General features: G+C 47.4%; 2 protein-coding genes across 26 annotated transcripts in view; one reads left to right on the top strand and one right to left on the bottom strand.

Moving 5' to 3' along the window:
• Window positions 1–14491, top strand: part of TTF2 (transcription termination factor 2) — a 56709-nt gene extending 42218 nt beyond the window's left edge. For 6 of the 25 annotated variants that reach the window (XM_049710084.1, XM_049710094.1, XM_049710086.1 and 3 more), the window contains 2 exons: window positions 44–10389; window positions 11424–14491. The gene's annotated coding sequence lies outside the window, so the exon portion shown is untranslated. The remainder of the gene's footprint in view (window positions 1–43; window positions 10390–11423) is intronic. The other 19 variants (XM_033436416.2, XM_049710036.1, XM_033436419.2 and 16 more) reach the window with 19 other exon arrangements.
• Window positions 9234–18534, bottom strand: TRIM45 (tripartite motif containing 45). The gene is made up of 6 exons (XM_004263246.4): window positions 17341–18534; window positions 14979–15712; window positions 13630–13759; window positions 12685–12799; window positions 10270–10396; window positions 9234–9382 (listed from the first exon to the last, which is right to left on the bottom strand). The coding sequence occupies exons 1-6, from the start codon at window positions 17826–17828 to the stop codon at window positions 9234–9236; spliced, it is 1743 nt and encodes a 580-aa protein (XP_004263294.1). The 5' UTR covers window positions 17829–18534.
• Window positions 18535–19857: the final 1323 nt, after the last annotated feature.

The following is a 19857-nucleotide window of genomic DNA, read 5'->3' as shown; positions in this document are numbered from 1 at the left end:
TTGTGTTCACTAACCCCCATTTCCTTTTCCTCCTGGCCACCAGAGACTACATTTCCTAGTCTTCACTGCAGTTACCTGGGTCCATATTACTGAGTTCTAAGTCAGTGGAATATGGAGAGAAGTGATGTAAGTCATTTCTTATCTGCCTTTCTGAAACCTTGCAAGTGATTCTTTGTGCTGTTTCTTCTCTTGTTGGCCCACTGAATACAAAGGAACTGATGGATGACTGCAGGGCCCTAGAGACTTGTGAAGCCACTAGGTCAGAGATTCTTAACCTACTGCTGGCCACGGACCCCTTGGCAGACTGGTAAGCCTCAGTTCCTGAACGACATCGGAACAAAGCTTCCTGTGTGTGCCTCCCTTCTCACCCTAGCTCACCTACATTGGACTATGACATGATCAAGAAATAATTTTTTTTAAAACCATGAGACTTGGGTGTTTGTTTGTATAGCAGTTTGTATCCTGACTAATACAAACTCTTGAGAATTTCTTACTTTGGGAAACTATTCAGATTCCCTTCTTCCCGTTGGCACTTACTCAGCTAATTTCTGCTAGAAAGAATTGTATTTCTTCCTAGAAAGAACTGTTGCCCTCCTTTGAGTTAGGATTAGGTGACAAAGCCCTGTGTTAAGCCAGTCACAGTATGGGCTGAGGCACTGGGGCCTGTTTAAGCAAAGGTGCCCTCTAAGGACATGGTCTAAAGGCCCACAGAGGCAAAGACAGGTGGCCTGGAAGGAAGAGTTCTGACTTAACTCTACTTCCAGGTTCACCTTAGCTGGGGTGTAGCCTTGAAAAAATCATTAACTTCTCTACACTTTGGTTTCCGCATTTGTGGTAGGCATTGTTTTTAGAACTTCGGCAGCTGTAGTGAAGTCCCTGGGAAAATCAGGAAATGGAGGATGTAAGATTACCTTTCGGGAGTTACGCTGTAGGATCAACACACCAGGGCAAAGGGAGTGTCACCTGAGAAGCAGTGGCTCCCAGGCCAGCAAGAACGTACAAACCCTGCCTCTGCTGTTTGCTGACTGTCTGGTGTTCAGCTAGTTGCAGATTCCCCAGGCACCTCAGTTCTTTCATCTGTAAGATGTGAGGATTAGCATACAGCTCACTGTGCTCCCCTGGCAACTTAGCAACACACATACACACCATAGCCCATGCAACCAGATCGACAGATGGGTCATGTCAGTCAGAAGGCATGTTAGGTGAATACTGTCAGTGTCCTTTCCAGGTACTGTTTAGGAGAGAGGCAGTGTCAACTTCGAGGTTCAAGTATTCTTGCTTTTAGTCTGAGGATGGTTGCAGGGATTATAACCTACAATCTTCAGATATTCAGAGCCCACTGACCAATGTAATCTACTCTGATATTCCTTCTCGTATCTTAAATATTTTCTCTAGTGTTCCTCATTCTGATTCTAAGCTAGCAAAGCCACTCAGTCTTGTCTTGGGTAGGTGTTCCTGTAACAGGGAGATGCTATCGATGTGAGGCAGATACAGCAAAAATTGGAACCACTGTCATACCAGACATGCATCCTTCAGTCCTAGCCCTGGGGTGGAAATGTCTCATGAATTATAATATAAGTAGCATTCTGGTGTCTGTCTCAGGCTCACGTTCATTTTAGTTACCGTGAGTCCATTTCTTAAGGTCAGGGCATGACAAGGTGGGTCTCTGCACCCTCTAGCAGTGGGCAGCATCCCACAATGTAGTGATCTAATTGAGGTGCTGCCCTATGAATTCTGCCAGTGTCAACCAGCCTTCCCTTATGTGACACCGTAACGGTCAGATTTTCTTTTTACATCTCTCTGCCTACCTCAGCAGACTTAGGCAAGAACAGTAAATGCTTTGTTAGCCATGAAGTGCCATCCGAACGCTAGTGTTATTGCTGTGGGACCAGGTCTCGGAATATGAGAATAAAATTGAAGCATGGGTGCAGCTGAAAGAGCCAGATGGTGAACATCTGTCACCAAAGTGCAACATTGCTGAGCACCCAGTTTACAAGGTATTTCTTATGTGACAGAGCTGCCTTCATGGAAGGTTTATAGTTTGACTTCTCTTTGGCAGTGTTAATCAAAAAAGGGCATCGTGCGCGCCATGGCTGGATGGAACCTAGGCCCTTTAAAGCCTTACCAAGGACTCCTGTTGCCATCCAATTATTATGAACACAGTAGGTAGAATGATGTCTTTGTGGGACATGACCCCTTCCTCTAGCACTCATGGATGTGATCTGGAATGGCTACGTATAAATACTGGGCTCTTTCCTCTCTCTGGTTGTCTTGTGCAATGAAGTAGCTTCTGCAGGGCTGAAAGACGAGGCCAGATTATCCTGCACAGATAGTCATGGAAATGCCAGTGCTCGGTGTGGCCCCTCTGGTGTTCTGAAATCTTGATATCTACCATAATGCCTTGAGAGAATTTGGGTTTACAGAGTGGGATATGGTACTGCTATTTGCTATGTAGCATCTAGCCCTAGAGAAAGCCAGAAAGAATTAAAAGGCATTCCTTCAAGCACAAAGAGAATTACAATAAGAATTTAGAATTTGTAGGCATATGATCTCGATTAAAATGTTTTCATAGGTAAAAATGAAATTAGCATCAGTTATAGTACAAAGTACCACTGGAGTGAGTAGCCAGGGGACGGGGATGGAAATGAAAGAACGGCCTAACCCTTAGCAGGGAACAGGGAAGATGATATCTTCGCTAGCTTGAGTCCTTTTTACCAGAATGCTTAGCTAAATCTGCGTGTAGGAAGAGATTACATATGAAAGGAAGGATGGGAAGAATACTTTTACTGCTTAATTATTCATACATTAATTTAAAATCATATATTAAACATGCCAGGGCACTCCTGGGCACTGAAAATGTAAGGATAAGCAAAACCCCAAACAGTCCCTGTCCTCCTGAGGCTTCTAGCCTAGAAGGGGAGACAGGCATTAATCAGATCATCACGTGTGGCTGCGAAGTGGCCATTGTGATGAGTGCTACAGTGGCGGGGGAGTCCGCGTGGCTGGGAGGGCTTAGAACAGGGATTTGACCTAGTTAAGGGGGACTTCTCTGAGGAAGTGTTGAAGGAATTGAAATCAATATGTAGAAGCTAATAAGGCGAAGAGTGAAACACCTCTTCCTATATTCTGCTTTTAATTAGCATTCACTTCACCCAACCACCTCTTAATTGAGAAAAGCCTAACACATAGGTATACATCCTCTGGAGTAAAGCTGAGTGACTGCTGCATTTTAGAGATTAGAGAATGGGTGGGCTGGCAGGTATGTGTGTATGTTTGTTATCCAGGACGGCCCAGGTGTTTATCCAGTTACAACATCCCAGGGGACGGAGGCTGTAATTTGCGGCCCGTTTTCTCCTCCCTGTAACACCAGAGATATAACTTACGTCCTGCTGCTGCACCTTGTTGATGCTTCAGTGCTCACAACTCAAAGGTGGTTTCTGAAGCACTTTGTTACGCTGGGGGCAGTTCCTAAATCCTAAGACTTCTTTTTGTCCTCACCTTGGAATATTGGGCTCTGCAGATCAGTCTTGCTTTGCCAAGTCTTTCAGCTAGGTTTACACTCCACTGTAGCACGGATCAAATACCAGCCCCACTCCACCCACCCCCCACCCCACCCCCCGCACAAACTTTAAATATCTGTAGTGGAACTGTTACCATTAATATTGCTTAAAGGCTAGGGCATTTGCCAGAACCTAGGTATCTTATAGATATTTTCTGTTGCAATAGAACTTCAGCTACAGTAGAGTTATCCAATTACCAAAAGCTTTTTCCAACTGAAATAAATGATAAGCTTTTTATCCTCAGTTCTGAAATCTGATTCATTAAAAGACACATGGGGCAAAATGATGTAAAACAACAAGCTTCTTCATGGCAAGCAATTCCCTAGATGTCTGAGGTAATTGGAAAATTCAAGGCTGGTCCCTAAGGTGCATATAATTTATCCAACAGTTTTGAGAGAAGGCTGAGGTTTTTTTCCAAGTGGTATTTGGTTGAAGGAAAAATGTCAGTCGGAGGGAAGGGAAGTCTGGCCTGTAGAAACAGATACCAAGGAGATCCAAACCAAAAATTCTACCAATTAGATCTTTATTCATTCAACAAAATATTGATTAAGCCTCTACTATGTGCCAGAAACTGTCTTCCATGGGGATAGTATAGTGGTCAATAAATGTCAAATCCCTGCCTTCATAGACCTTACGGTCTAGGATAAGAGGACAGACAATAAAGAAATAGAATATACATATGTTAGATGGTGATGAAGCAGACTAAGGATGATACGGAGTCTTGGGGTGGGGAGCTGCTATTTTATACAGGGTAGTTAGGGACCTCTCCAATAAGATGGTGTTTGACAAAGGAGCAGAAACCTGAGGAAAATGAGAGAGTGAATCATGTAGGTATCCGTGAGAAGGGCATTCCAGGTGGAGGGGCAGTGATTGTAAAGGCTTCAAGACAGAGTTTGAGGGGCCCCAGGCAGTCCAGTTTGGCTGGAATAGAGTGGTGGGGGTGGGGGGATGGGTAGGAAAGAGAGAAGAGCAAGGATCCAGGTGCTGCAGGGTCTTACATGCTGATGTAAAGGCTGTTCTGAGTAAGATGGGAGGCCTTTGGAGGTTGTCGAGCAAGACGAGTGACACGATCTGATGTATTTTAAAAGGACTGTTGGGTGGAGAATAGACTGTAGACAGTTGAGAGTGAGAGCAGAGAGACTAGTTAGAAGGCCATTGCAAAAGTCCAGGTGAGAAATCATGGTATCTCAGACTGGTGTGGTTAGCAGTGTAGGCAGAGAGCAGTGCTCAGCAGATGTATTTTGAAGGGATGGCAGATAGGATTTGCCAGTGGATTGGACGTAATGCCTGAGAGGGGAGTCAAGGATGTTTCCAAGGTGACTGGCTCCACCCCCTGTAAGAGTGGATTTGGACATTCCTTTCAAAGAGATGGAGAAGACTGCAGGAAAAACACTTTGGTGCTGGTGGTCAGTTGGGCAGTGAGAATTGGAAATTGAGAGTTCTGTTTTGGACATCTTAAAGATGAGGTGCCTATGATACATCCAAGTGGAGATGTTAAGTAAGCTCTTGGATAGAACCATATGGAGTTTGGAGCTGGAGATAAATTTAGGAGTCATCGGTATATAAAAGGTACTTAAACTCATGAGAGGATGAAATCACCTAGGAAGTGGGGGGGAAGATAAAAATGCAGGAACTAATCCTTGGAGCTCTTAAATGTGTAGAGACTGGAGAGATGGAGGAACTAGAGAAAGGAAGTCAATGAGATAAGTGATTAAGAAGAGTGATGCGGGACTTCCCTGGTGATACAGTGAATAAGAATCTGCCTGCCAGTGCAGGGGACACGGGTTCAATCCCTGGTCTGGGAAGATCCCACATGCCACGGAGCAACTAAGCCCGTGCACCACAACTACTGAGCATGTGCTCTAGATCCCGCGAGCCACAACTACTGAGCCCTTGTGCCACAACTACTAAAGCCCACGCGCCTAGAACCTGTGCTCCACAACCACAACAAGAGAAGCCACCGCAATGAGAAGCCCGCGCACTGCAACAAAGAGTAGACCTGCTCAGCGCAACTAGAGAAAGCCCGTGCACAGCAACAAAGACCCAAGGCAGCCATAAATAAATAATAAATAAATAAATAGATAGATAGATAAATAAATAAATAAAGTTTTTTAAAAAGAAGAGTGATGCCAGATAAACCAAGTGAAGAAGATCTTTCTTGGAGGGGAAAGTGATCACCTGTGTTAAATGCTGTTGATAGGTCAAAGAGGATAAAGATCAAGAACTGACCATTGGATTCCATAACATGGATATTACAGGTGACCTTTACAAGAGCTGTTTCAGTGGAGTGGTGAGGATTAAAGACTGGGTTAGATCCAAGAGAGAATTCAAGGAGGGGAAGTAGAGATAGCAAACAATTTTTTTTTTTTGAGGTCTTTTTAAAGGGAAGCAGAAAAACGGAGCAGCTGTCAGAGGGGGATGAAAAAATTCTTATGGACTGATCTGTGTTCCCTGCAAATTCATAGATTGAAGTCCTAGCCCCCAATGTGACTGTATTTGGAGACAGGGCCTTTAAGGAGATAATTAAGGTTAAATGAGATCATATGGGTGAACCCTAATTCAGTAGGATTGGTGTCAATAAGAAGAGGGAGAGACATCAGGGATGCATGTGCAGAAAAAAGGCCACGTGATGATACAGGAGAAGGTGGCCATCTGCAAGCCAGGGAGAGGCCTCAGGAGAAACCAGTTCCGCTGGCACCTTGGACTTCCAGCCTCCAGAACTGTGAGAAAAGAAATTTCTGTTGTTCAAACCACCCAGTCTGTGGTATTCTATATGGCAGCCCTAGAAGTCTCATATAAAAATCAAGGGAAATTTGTTTTTTAAGATAGGGAATATTGTAGCATGTTTATTTTCTGAAATTAGCAATCCAGTAGAGGGGGAAATTACTGGAGCAATGTTCCTGGGTTGTAGAGGTGGAATGAGAGCTCATATAAAAGTTTGCTTTTGATAGGCATATAGGTAGATTTGTAGATATGGTGGGAAGGTCAGGAAATTCTCTTCTGAATTCTTCTGTTTTCTTGGTGAAATAGGAAGCAAGATCATAAGTGGAGAGGGGAAGTGCAGTACAAATTGCAATTTGAGGAGAAGAAAGTAGGAAATACAATTGTCTAGAAGAGTGGAGAATAAATGGACTAGAGACATGTCAGACTACCGGGCAATGCTAAGAGCCCATCAAGATCAGTGGTCATAGATTTAAAGGGAGACTAGTCATCATACATTCGTGTTCTTCTCCAGGGTCATTCAGTTGGGTTAGATGGAGATCTGGATCTAATCTGGGGTTTTGCCAAGCAAAAAGGACAGGGGGAGACTACATGCAAGAGTGTGATGATGCTCTGTACAGTCTAAACTGAGTGAGGATGAAGGAAAGGACATGAGGCTGGGGAGGGTAATAGTGGGAAGGTGGTCACTGCACTGGGGATTCTAGGGAGGTAGAAGAATTAGTAGAGTCAGGTGGGGGAGCTGGAAAGATGGGAGGTCATGGTTGCAGGATGCTTGAAATTGAGGTTATGCAGAGGGATCAGCTGGAATCGAGGTCTAGGGTATGACTGACTGCTGCGTGAGGGAAAAAAGAACCTTAGAGTCATGGAGTTAAGATGTCTTCGTGGCTATTGAATTATTCTAAGACTGATGAGGAGGAGTACTGGAGTAGCAGCAAGTTTGGTGCTAAAATCTTCAAGGAAGAAGGGGGAATGACTCGGGGCTCTGTGGATGGCTGAACCACGTAGGGGTAACAGCTTGCATAAAGGCCTGAGCTTCAAGGCTGGCCTTTTTTAAAGGAGGCGGAATAATGGTCTAGAACGGGATTTCTCGACAGCAGCGCTATTAACGCTTCACACTGAATAATTCTTCATTGTGGGAAGCTGGCCAGAACTGAGCATAAGCAGCATTTCTGACTTCTACCCAAGAGATGCTAGTGGCACTCTGCCCCCAGCTGTGGCAAGGAAAAATGCCTGAGACTTTACTAAACATCCTTGGGGGACAAATTCACATCAGTTGATAACCACTGATCTTAAAGCAGCGGTGCTGAGCTAAAGGACTCCTACCTGACCTCTGGGCCCAGTGATTATGAGGAGTGAGGAAGAGCAAATAATAATTTCAGAGGGTTACAGGGCCATCAGGGTCTTCTGGGAATATCAGATTTTGGTCAGAGAGGGGGCTGAAGGGAATCTTTCCAGAAAATATAAGTAAATATCTCCATATTTACAGCTACAATGTAACTCACGTCTATCAGCCTTAAGGAGGAAATGTTTCCAGGATGACCTGACAGTGTGTTTTGTCTAATTATTTCACTTCCTTTGCCTGACCCAATTCACCATTCCAATGAGTTACTTCTTAATGGATCTTACATTGCAGATTTCAATAATTATATTTAATACATGCTGAGTTTTTGCTATATAAGAAATCAAGTGTCCCAGAAGAACACACAAACTATATACAGTGAAGACCACGGCAGGGCTGGGGCACCAGTGCTGTGTACTTCCTCTCCCAAGAATCCTCTTCAGTTAAGCAGGCATGCTCTAGGAGTCAAAGCTTCTAGTTAACTTCCTAGGTATACAGGCAAAACTGAAGACGGTTCTTTAAAAGACAAAGAGGGTGAGAGATATGAGGACGAGGAAGGTATCTGGATCGCCTGGCATGAGTACATCTGCAAGGAATTTATGAGGTCCTATTTCAGCAGCATTCCCCTTTATTTACTGACTACGTGTCTGCCCCTGACCACACAGTAATCTTCTAGGCTCTGGGGTTACGAGATGAACATGGTGTAGAGGGGAAGTGGCGGACCTCCACCTAAACAGCAATATCACATTATAATCCATTTAAAGTGTGCTAGCAACAAGTGGATACGAGGAAAGGAGGTTTTTATTCTCTGAGGGAAATATCTAACACGTAGCTCAGGGAGAAATAAGAACGTTATACATCAAAAAGTGAGGAACTAAATTACCCCCGTGAGCGCTAAATTCCAATGGCATGGGTACCTCCATGTCTGTACAAAACAGAAAGGAGCCTCCTTGGTACAGAAAGGACATTTTTTTTTTTTGAGGGGGTGATACAAAGTTTTTCAATTAGATTTTTCTGTTTACAACTGAGATCACATCTACATACTATATTGCTAGTCTACATGAGTACAGTTTTTCTAACAAGTTTATTAGACTTACAGTGAATGGGCTCAGTCATACAAAAACATGCACACACTGACACTGTTTTAAAACAGTAATGCATACATTATACTCCTCCTATAAAGCCAGCTTTGATTAACAACTGCTAGTTTCAAAGATCTGTCTGCTTTTGAAGATGAACTAAGATAGACACTATGATTCTTGAATCTATTTTAGCCATTTTGTACAGTCGCTCTCCTACTGGACTACAGTATATATGTTTTAAAAGGACACTAATGAGGGGCACCATCTGGTATTAACTTTAACCAGACAGCTGACTGCCTCCCCTCCCCCAAAGACCTTTGGCCACGAAGAAGAGAAACGTAGCGTGGTCTCTGGTGCTCGACCACCTGGACGTACAATCAGTGAGTAACACAAAAAGGTACTTGGACTCGAAGGTATAACATAAGGCACTTTGTTTTTAATTCCATCAGTTTCTTCAGAATTAAGGTCAGGGGTTCTCTGGTGATCTGAAGCCGTGCTGGCCTCAGCTATGACCACAGACCCAGGAAGCCGTCAGAGGGCCACCGTCCTCAGTACACTCCTCGCTGCGCTCTGCCCACCTGCCCATGCACATTCTGACTTCTCGGTAAACTTCCCACAGCACGACCAGTGGGGGCGCCCCGGGTGGCCTTTGTGTCCGTGGCCACAGCCTAGGTACCCACCTGCATGGTTCAAAGAGGAGAGGGGAGAACCACCATTAGAGGAAAGTCCAGCAGTTACCACGGAAATTAATGCTCCTGGCGACATTCAGACTCATGGACGTGAAAACGTCTAATAAAAACCCGGAGAGAGGAACAAGCTATTCGGTGCCTCTGTAGTCAGGGGAACTCTCAAGACTGATGACAGCAAATCAATTAAGGTTCGCTGAAGTTCTAAGAAGAGTGTTATTTTAACACTGCTAACTCAAGGAGAAGAACTGGTTTGGATTTTAACTGTAACATAATCTAGATGAAAGGGAAGTGCAGAGTGGTGGAAATAAACAAAATAGATCCTGAAGTGTTTATATGAGAGTTTACAAGAGCCTATCTTAAGGCCCACCATTGGAGTAAGGATACCACAGAATACTGAAAATAATTAGATCTCTTGCCTGAGCTGACCCTCTTGCCCACCCACCCTGCCCCCAAGAAAAGAGCCAGACCTGGTTCAGTTAATTTATTCATCTGTTCTCCCATCCCTGCCTTGTTTGGAATTTCTCTAAGGTTTTAAAAGGAACGGAGCGGGTTTACATCTTAGACACTGCTCAGGCTGTTGGAAAGGGTACAGGCTGAAATCGAGCATTCTGGGAGAAGCACAGGGCTCCTAGGATTAGTGAACTGTATCAAAACTAAAAAACTCAGAACTTTGCAGCTTGCTATTTCAGTTTCCAGAACAAGAAGCTTTAAATGAAACTTTTAGAACTGTGATATATTTATACGCACAGACTGCATTCCTAGAAACAAAGCCTAAGTCTGAACACCCCGAAGCTGGTCGCTGTGGTAGTTGATCCCGCTGCCAGGAGACAGCAGCAGAGGGAGAGCGAGGGCTTTCAGGAGCGACTGGTTCTCCTTACCCGGCATGGTGCCTCCACATGCGCAGCGAGCAGTCTTCTGGCCTCCGCTGGAGCAGAACGTGCAGCAGTGAAACACGCCTGGGTGTGAGCGGTGCCGTTTCCTCACGGTCACAGCGAATGGTGAGCCCTTCAATGTTCAGACCAAGAGCAAAGAACAGCACCTTGTGAGTCAACAGGGGTGTGCCGAGCATCACACATACTAAACGGAGTGTAAGTCGCAGGGCCTGTCCCTGGAGGGACGAGGACAGCAGGAGCGAAACAGCGACTGGCGGACAGCAGCCAGCTGGGCGCTGAGCTGGATGGGGCCAGATACAAATGCAGTGAGAGGGGGAGTCAAGGAATCCGTGCTGCTCTCCCAGCATGCATGCCACCCGATGCACTAGGAAACCCAATTGTGCTTTCACGTCACTGACCTTGGTCTCTAGCTCCTCCATTCCTGAGCAAGTTTGGGTAACTATAGAGCACACAACCACAAGGTGAGGACATCTGTGGTCCTTTCTCCAGTTTCTCGGCCACACACCCCCTCCCCTCACATACTGAGCCAGCTCCTCTCCTTCCATCCCTCCATCCTGGACACAACTGTTTACCCATCCCCTTTACTCTGGGTTGGTGAAGATAGATGGAAGGGAGGAAGGTTAAAAGCCTGTGGTTAATAATTCTCAGATTGGGCTTCCCTGGTGGCACAGTGGTTGGGAGTCCGCCTGCTGATGCAGGGGACGCGGGTTTGTGCCCTGGTCCGGGAGGATCCCACATGCTGCGGAGCAGCTGGACCCGTGAGCCATGGCCGCTGAGCCTGCGCGTCCGGAGCCTGTGCTCCACAACGGGAGAGGCCACAACAGTGAGAGCCCCGCGTACCGCAAAAAAAAAAAAAAAAAAAAAATCTCAGATTAGAAACTCTCCTGCCTCTTTTCCTTCAAGGATAACTTCCATTCTCCAATTTCTACCCTAGTTAAACAGTAAATATTTAATAACTGTTGTTATGTGCCTATCCCTGCATGAGAACCACACGTTCTGCAAAAGCACAGAGCAGAGAGGCTGGCACCTTAGAAGCCTTTCAAATGTTAAATCTCTCTTCCTTTAAAGAGTTTACAATCTGTTTTAAAAACAACCTGGAGCTCAAAGCTATGGGTTCAAATTATGATTTTTCCACACAGGTACTGTGTATTGTGGCAAGTTTGTTTTCTCGGTCCAGTTGGATGATGATCCTTATGCCTCAGTGATTTGGAGGAAAAGTGAAATAATGTTTGTAAAAACACCTAACCCAGGCTTCCCTGGTGGTGCAGTGGTTGGGAGCCTACCTGCCAATGCAGGGGACACGGGTTCGAGCCCTGGTCCGGGAGGATCTCACATGCCGCGCAGCGGCTGGGCCCATGTGCCGCAACTACTGAGTCCGCGCGCCACAACTACTGAGCCTGCGTGCCACGGCTATCAAAGCCCGTGTGCCTAGAGCCCGTGCTCTGCAATGGGAGAAGCCACTGCGATAAGAGGCCCGCGTACCACAATGAGGAGTAGCCCCACTCACCACAACTAGAGAAAGACTGTGCGGAGCAATGAGGACCCAATGCAGCCAAAATAAATAGATAAAATAAATAAATTTACAAATAAATAATTAATAAATTTTAAAAAAACACCTAACCCGTCTGACATCCTGTAATTAGGCAAAAGCAGCAAGTGGCTATTGAATATGAGTCTTCCTGTGGCACAGACCACAAGCCTAACAATCATGATGCTCTATGGTGTTTTATTGTCCTTGTCAGTGTTGATTTCTGGTTGGGGGAAACCTCTGACAGCTCGAATGTCAGCAGAGATTCTGCTGGACGTGTTGAGTATTACCCAATTTTTAAAAATTCATAATCTCTACACCAGAACGTGTTACATGTATCTGTGGAGGTAACAGACAAGCATATATGTATAAACAGAGTAGAGAATTATCTGGGCAGATGGTTAGGCAGAGAGATGACTGGTCAGTCAAGAAGAGAGGGCATGACTCTCCCAATGGTGTTCCAGTAAGTCCATGTCTGGTCATAGTCTGAAAAAGCTGGAATATCCTGAGCTAGATGATATTGCTCGAACGTGTGTATGCTTGTCCGCTGGTAGATTGGCCCCTCTGATCAAGGCATCTTTCCCAAATTAAGAATTCCAACAAACTGGGAGAATGATAAAATACAAGCACAATTGCCAGGAGGTAAAGTAGGGATAGAGAGTTCTTAATCGTCACCAGCATCCTCTCGTAAGAATAAGAGCTGCAAAATCTGGGCCATTTCTAAAGTGAGATGAAATAAGAAAGAAGAGAATCCTGTTCAAGGCCTCTATACAGCTGATCCTGTGAGAAATGTCTCCACATCCTAAGATGACAAAACCCAGGGGGGCCAGGGTGAAAGGAGGTCAGGGAAGCACAGGTAAGGTCTCACTCACCTGCACGTGTTGTTCCTTGACACAGACGAACACAGTATAGATGCCAGGTTCCTTGGGGGTATAGGAAACGTAGTATGTCCCATCCTTGTTATCGTGGACCATCGTTTTGACTGGACTGGATGGAGGTAAGAGTTCAAAAATATCACTCATTCTCACAAGCCTGCTTCAGTTGCCCACTATTTTAGGATATAAACTCTACACCAGCGGTCCCCAACCTTTTTGGCACCAGGGACTGGTTTCGTGGAAGACAATTTTTCCACGGATGGGGGGATGGTTCGGGCGGTAATGCGAGCGATGGGGAGCAGCAGATGAAGCTTCACTTGCTCACCCGCCGCTCACCTCCTGCTGTGCGGCCCGGTTCCTAACGGGGCTGCAGACCCCTGCTCTACACCATAAATCCAGTATTAATTTTAAATGTCCCCCAAGCGGGATGTATCTTCTACTTGTCTCGGAAATTAATTTTACAACAGAAGGTAAGCAACATAAATGCTGATTTAATCTGATGTTCTGACGAATTCCCTGAAAGCGTCACTGTGTTCTCTCCCCTCAGCTTCTGTTGTACCCTCCTGCCCTTCGTCCTCCCTCCTCCCTCCTCTAATTCCAGAGACGTATAACTTTGCTCCCAGAACAGTTTAGTAGCAAAGTGAGGCTGAATTTTGAGAAGGGCGCCATTCAGTCTAACACGGAATATTTTTCAGTCTATTTGAAGCTTGGGATGAAGACAGTCTGAGGGGCAGATCAGACCTTTGGGAGAGAATTGAATACAGGCCTAAAACCCACACAAGGAAACACATCTGGTCCACTTGGTCCTATTGCACTTTTCAATGGCATCATGGGGAGGTAGGCTGGAACTACTGCAGTTACAGCCCCACTACTGCAAAGGACCTCGGGTTTCCAGTCGCATCACCGCTCATTACCTGTGACGCCTGAGTGTATAATACAAACCTGTCTTTCTTATCTTTAGGGACTACTGCGACTTGAATGTTCTCTCCTCCCCTGCCCATGCTCTCTCCTGCTGCATCCTTACAAATGACGGTGAAAGAGACTGTCTGTTTCTCGCGGGCTCTGTGGAGATCTGCGGAAGATAAACACTCCATCCTCACCTCAAAGGCCAACTGCGGTGACTGTATCCCCAGATCAGACACCATCTTGCCTTTTCTCTTTAGAACAAAAGGTTGTGTTTCCAGTTTCCTCCCTTTCTTTTCTCCCAGGCATACCTCTTGGGAGTCGCTCCCGGTGAGCCTGCTTCTGTCTCAGCCAGCAGCTGCTCTTGGATCATATAGGATCCTGGACCTTAATTTCAGCCTTAAGGAAGCTTTGAAAATACTCAGGTTTGAGGTATGTATTCAGAGAAAAAAACCTCTGGACACCGTGAGAGAGGCTGGTAACCCCAAACTACCCTCTCTGAGCTGCAGATCCTGCTGGAAGAGGCAGGGGGTACAGGGTGACCACCTGGGACTCTTCATGCTGTGAAGTCCTCCACAGCGTGGTAGCTGTGCCATGGTGTTGGGGGCATATTCAATAGCTACAGCCTCTGGTCCGGAAGTCAGATGAAACAGGCTTCTTAACCTGGGGTTCGTGAACTACTGTGAGGCCTTATGAAGGGTCTAAGAATCTCCTGAAATTGTATGCCCAAATTAATGGGTGTTTCTTGGGGAGAGATCATTCTCAAAGGGATCTGTGACCCCCGAACAGGTAAGAATTCCTGTGCCAGTTAGGATGACTCTACAGTAGAGTCTTCCTGTGAGGACTGATCTGTGAAATATATGTTTGATCAATGTGGTCAAAAGAAATTGTTTTTCCCCTCTACTGACTGAAATGCCTACCGTTTTCCTTCAAATGCCAACACGTGGCTTACATGAACCAAAAAGGGCATAGAAGAAAGCAAACCATAATCCTGTCATCCTCACTCCTCAGAAACTCTCTTCAGAACTTGGTCCAAGCCATCCTCTCTGAACAGGCAGGATTCTGCCCTGCCCTGAGGCCTGTGCTGTTATCTCCTATGGGCACTGCCTCTGTCCTGTCATCTGAGAGAAACAGCATGATCCTTGAGTTCCTTGGTAGTTACTACTTTTCTCCACTGGAAAAGGGTCAAGCTTCACCCCTGTAGGGATCTTAACTGTACCCTGACCAGAACAAATCAGAAAGAAAAGGACAAGGGTGGGGTCACCGTCCATCGGATCCATATGTCTCTCTCTCTAGCTAAATGAAGGCCATGGCTGAAAAAGCCACATGTCTTTAACACCATGTCCTGTCCACTGTCCTCTCAATGCCAATGGGAAATGCCTTCCTACCTTCCCCTTGAAGGACACATTTGGCTGGATCGACCTCTTTGGTATTGATGGCCCCATAAACTTCATAGCCACGGCACAGGCCTGCTTTCTCCTTAGGAGAGAAGGTGATCTTCTCGTTCACTCCAGGACGGGCACTGTATGCCACTTTGTTCAGCTTTGTGAGCCGTTCCAGGACCACCCCTTTGGTGATGAGGATCTCCAGGTCGGAGCCACTGGTCAGCAAGTGCTCGGTGAACTCCACTCCGGTCCGCATGTCTGCCAGCAGCTGCTCCAGCTGTGCCTTCTGCAGCTGCAGGGAGTTCTCCTTCTGGATCCGGATGGCTTCCAGCTGCTTCAGCAGCTTGTCCCGATGCTCCTCGATGGCCTTGATGTAGCCCTCGGAGAAGCTGCGGACGTCGGCGGCCACGGCCTCCACCCGTTCCTGCAGGGCGCTGTTGGTCCCTTTGATCTGTGCCAGCGCCTTCTCCAGGGCCTCCACGTGGGGCTGGGTGCCTTTGAGGAGCTCCCGCACAGAGTCCCCGTGCTTGTGGACAACGTTGCTGGCGAGGTCGCAGGGGTGCTCCCGGTGCACCCCCACCATGCATTCCCGGCACACGGGCTGGTCGCAGAGCTCACAGAACAGCCTCAGCTCCTCCGCAGGGTGAGCGGGACACAGAATGGGTTTCCCAATCTGGCTGTAGCCTTTCAAGTCTTTCAGGTCCACCATGGTGTGGTAAGTCGTCTTCTTCTGCTGCCTAGGGGCAAACAGAGTCGGGGACGGGAAATGAGGGGACAACTCTACTTGGGAAACAGTCCGGCAGTTTTAAGAGCACGGGCTCTGAAGTCCAGCAAATCTGGGTTCGGTTCCTCATTCTAACCTCTTACTAACCACATGACCCTCTAGGATTCCAGTTCCTCTTCTGTACCGTGGGGATAATACCTACCTGAAAGGGCTGTTGTATAGGATTAAATGACAGTAGGCTAGGGCTCTCTGACTGGGCACCTGACTTTGCCAGAGGTTGCAATGCTAAGGCTACATCCTGGAACTTTCCCCAAAGAATTTGTCAAGTTTAGGCAAGACCCTCAGCCTACTCCTGCAGCAAGCTAGAGGGGAGAGCACAGTGGAGACCCAGCAGCAAGAGACCAGACCTGTGCCAGATGGCACAAAATGAGCCTCAGGCAATTAAAAAGCAGCCGGCTGGCCAGGACAGTCTCCCTCAGCTTCCACCTAACACTCCGGTAAAGCATTTCCTTTGACTAGCGCCTACATCACCCAAAGCAGCAAGCTAGAATTTTCCTCAACAAGAGTCATCAACATTATTAGAGAGAGTGGTCAGTGGTCAGTAAAATCAAGCCTCTAATTCCCCTTTTCTGTAGCCCTCTAGAGATTCAGGGAAATCCCTAGAAACCATGGTAACTGTTCAGATTTTCCCCGTTAGCATTATAGCAACATCAAGCTTACATGCCTATTCCGGCACCAGAAGAGTGGTTGTCGACAAAATAGGGCCAGCTGTTTAGCTGGCAGCAAAGGAGTCCAAATACAAGTTAAAAATAGAAAGACCGAAGACTACTAACTTGTTCTGTTGGTGAGGCCAGAAAACACATGGAAGGCAGAACTTAAAAACCACGGTAGGCTAATCCTAAAACCTTGGCCATCTTACACTGTGATGTTCTGGAATGGGGGAAGGGGGTCTGAAGGGGACAAACTGTTCACCACACACCCTAAAAGACATAATCTACACCCCAATACGCACCTACCAGCCCACCTCACCAAGTTCCAGAGTAACACTAGGGTACAAGGCAAAGGCTGAGGTTGTGCCCCACTAATCAGCACCTTATACTGGGAAGGCAGCAGAGATTAGTAGCAAGAGCATAGAAGGCAGTCAGAAGATCTGGATTTTAAATTCAGTTCTGTTAGACACTACTTACCAGCTATGGAACCTTGGCAAATCACATGCTACTGAGCTTCAGTTTCCTCAAATAATAAATAGGGATGAAAACATTGCCTGCTTTTCTATGAGTTGCAAGGATCCAATGAGATCGAGGGCAGGGGCTTTGTCATTATACTCATTCACTTTCTCTAGCACCCAGTGCAATTATTCACTATACAAATGATTGGCGATCCAAGGAAAGTGTAAATGTGCTTTGTAAACTGAAAAGGACTCTGCAAACCTTTGATGCTATAATTATCATGGGTATTATATAAAGGCTGCAGGAGTTAATTACTGTTCTGGAATATCTGTAATCACACTGTATATTGCTCTCTGACCTTCCATGGAATTCAAGCTTTCCTTGCCATCTGCTCACCAAGGTTATTTCTCTGTCTTGACACCTCTTTGTACTCCGTTCTTAAGCCACACCAGGTGGGGTATCCCATCTTTACCTATGAGTCTGGCAGCAGAAGTGGCAGAGATTGGCTTTGCAGGTCTGACACCTCTTCTCCACTTCCCTGTCGCTGCACAGGTCACACACCAGGCCCTGGCCTTCCCCACGCAGACTCTCCAGCATCACATCATTCATGGCCAGGTGGTCTATGGTTAAAGCCTTCACTCCACCCATGGGCAGGTCCACCTGAGCATCACATACCGGACAGAGGATGCCAATTTGCGGCTGCAGAGTGCGTGGCTTGAGTTCCTGGAATACTGACCCCTCAGAGCTTGTGTCAGAGTCTCCCCCTCGGATGTCCACTACCGAGAAGGGTTCCAGCTGCTCCAGACAGGTGGTGCAAACTGTGTGCAAACAAGGCAAGAGCCTGGGGGCTTTGAAAAGCCCCATGCACAAAGGGCAGCGAGTCTTGCCTGAGTTTCCAGGTGTGGTCCCACTGGGGAGTTCGCTCACGAAGCCCAGCAGAGGCTTCCTTTTTTCTGCCATATTCCCTACGTTTGTGCTCAGTATCAGAAAAGGCCCTGGGCAGTTCTATAATGAAGTAGTATGTGATTAGGCCCACCCAAAGAGAAAGTTTCCAAAACTTGAACAGAGACCACGGGGACTCTCCCTTTGGCAAATCAAAGGGCAAAAAGGAAGAAAAGGATTCCTCAAAGGAACCACCCACAGATCTCAGCAAGGCCCCCTCCTTTGCAAGGCATCCCATACCAGACACGCCCACGCCCTCCTCTGTCTCCCCAAGTCCTCCTCCCCGGAAGCGCTTACAGATTTAGGTCTCCAGCTAGTCCTTCTGTCGACTCCTGAACCCCTGCACCTCCATCACCCTCCACTACCAGCCCCCTCCCACCGCCCGCCCCACTGGTCCCGCGCCCGCCCCCGCGTGATGAGGTAGGGGCGCCTCCCACTCCTTCCCTCGACTGGGCCCTCCGCGGAAGGCACGCGGCGGACGAGGGACCTACGAGACCCCACCGGCTCCTCGGTTGCCACCGCCTCCCCACCCCTAGGTCCAAGTTGCCCGACGACCCTGGCCCCTCCTCGCACCAATCCCAGCCCGGGGCTACTCAGGCGAGCCCAATCACCGTCCGAGAGGGGCGGCCCTTGCCGCTGCAGGCCCCGCCACCCTCCAGAGTAACACCATCTGCATCCAATAAGCTTTGGAAATTGCACATCTTCGCCTGTCCTCTCCGGGGAGGGGCGGGATCAAACTAAGGGCGGGAGGCGGGGCGGCCTGAGGGCTTGGGGCTCGGAGGAGAAAAAGAGTAAAGCTGGGAGTGAGCGGCATAGTATAGCCAGCTTCACCATTTCACGGCGACTGTCTCCCTCTCTACGGCTGTGGCGACCAGAGAGGCTAGAGTACCACTTAAAAAGCCGCGCTGATGTGCCATGGGTACGGCTTCCTTTGCGCCCTCGGATTGGTCCCACCAACCCAGCCTGCGCCCTCTCATTGGTGGGTGGCGCTGTCAGGTGGTCCCGAGCTCTGCCCTAGGGCTTGCTGGGAGTTGAAGCAGGAGGAGATTTCCTGGATCCCGAGCCCTCGGGCCCCGCGACTGGCGTTTTTTCCTCGGCGCGGCTGAGAGCCTGCGAGTTCCCCTCTGGGCCTCCCAGCTTATTTTAGTTAAGGAGTCCTCGAGGCCTAGCGTGCTGGTACCAGAGCTTCTAGAAGTGGCTTGCCGGCTCCTGGCATTTTCCGGGCCAGACTGGTTCTGAGGACGCGTCAGGGAGACCGTTGGACCCAGGTCTAGCGTTGCCTTCGTTCGGCCAGCGCCCGGGAGCTCGACTCCAGATTCCCTGGGGCTGGAGAAGCCGTTGTTTCGTCCGTCGGGGCCAGAGGTGCAGATGACTAAGGGGTTGTTTTTCGTCCAGAATTCTACAGTTTGTGTAAGAGAAGCAGGGCAAGTTTGTCCGCTGTTTTTATCAATCAGGGGCGGCCCGTGACCGGTCACAGTGGGATAGTGGAAGATGTCAAAGAGGGATAAGTCCTTTGTGGGCTCACAAACTAATGGGAAGATGAACACACCAGGCACTCTTTCCTTCACAGTTTCTTTGTCTTCTTATAGTGTCCTTATGAGGAGTCTCCTGATTTGGCCTTATGGGGGATTTGCAACACCTGGGCTCTAGGACCTGTATCTCTAGAATTACAGAAATGGTAACACTCTGGCTCCTTACCCTCCACTTGTTCTCCTTATCTTAAGCCCGTGTAGGATGTCTGATTATCTGTCTCACTGCTTGCTTTGTTAATGACTTTCCCTACTTGATTTGGACCCAATGGGCAACTGTCTCATTGATGTCTTCATTATCCATTTCGTGCTGTAGACACAGAGCCTGCAGCCTAAGCTTTAAGAAATATGGAATCTGAAACAAACGAACAAAAACTTGACTCTGAAATATGAAAAGAAACTGTAAAATAAAAATTGAAATGTTTGGCCATATCCAAAATATAACATGTCAGTGAGTCAAATGCCACTTTTATATGTAAATTACATGTTATTTCCCAAAGTATGCATGTCTACAAAGG

This window comes from Orcinus orca, chromosome 1, assembly GCF_937001465.1.
Source record: "Orcinus orca chromosome 1, mOrcOrc1.1, whole genome shotgun sequence".
NCBI classification, from domain to species: domain Eukaryota; kingdom Metazoa; phylum Chordata; class Mammalia; order Artiodactyla; family Delphinidae; genus Orcinus; species Orcinus orca.
Note: the sequence above shows the minus strand (reverse complement) of the source record. Positions and strands in the feature narration are given on the sequence as shown.

Bases quoted from the DNA above. Each gene is read 5' to 3' on its own strand.
- TRIM45 (XM_004263246.4), bottom strand. From the start codon at position 17,828: ATGGCAGAAAAAAGGAAGCCTCTGCTGGGCTTCGTGAGCGAACTCCCC. The intron at 13,760-14,978 runs GTAGGAAGGCAT...TATCTTCCGCAG, and splicing joins ATGTGTCCTTCAAGGGGAAG to ATCTCCACAGAGCCCGCGAG. The intron at 12,800-13,629 runs GTTTGTATTATA...ACCTCCATCCAG, and splicing joins CCTAAAGATAAGAAAGACAG to TCCAGTCAAAACGATGGTCC.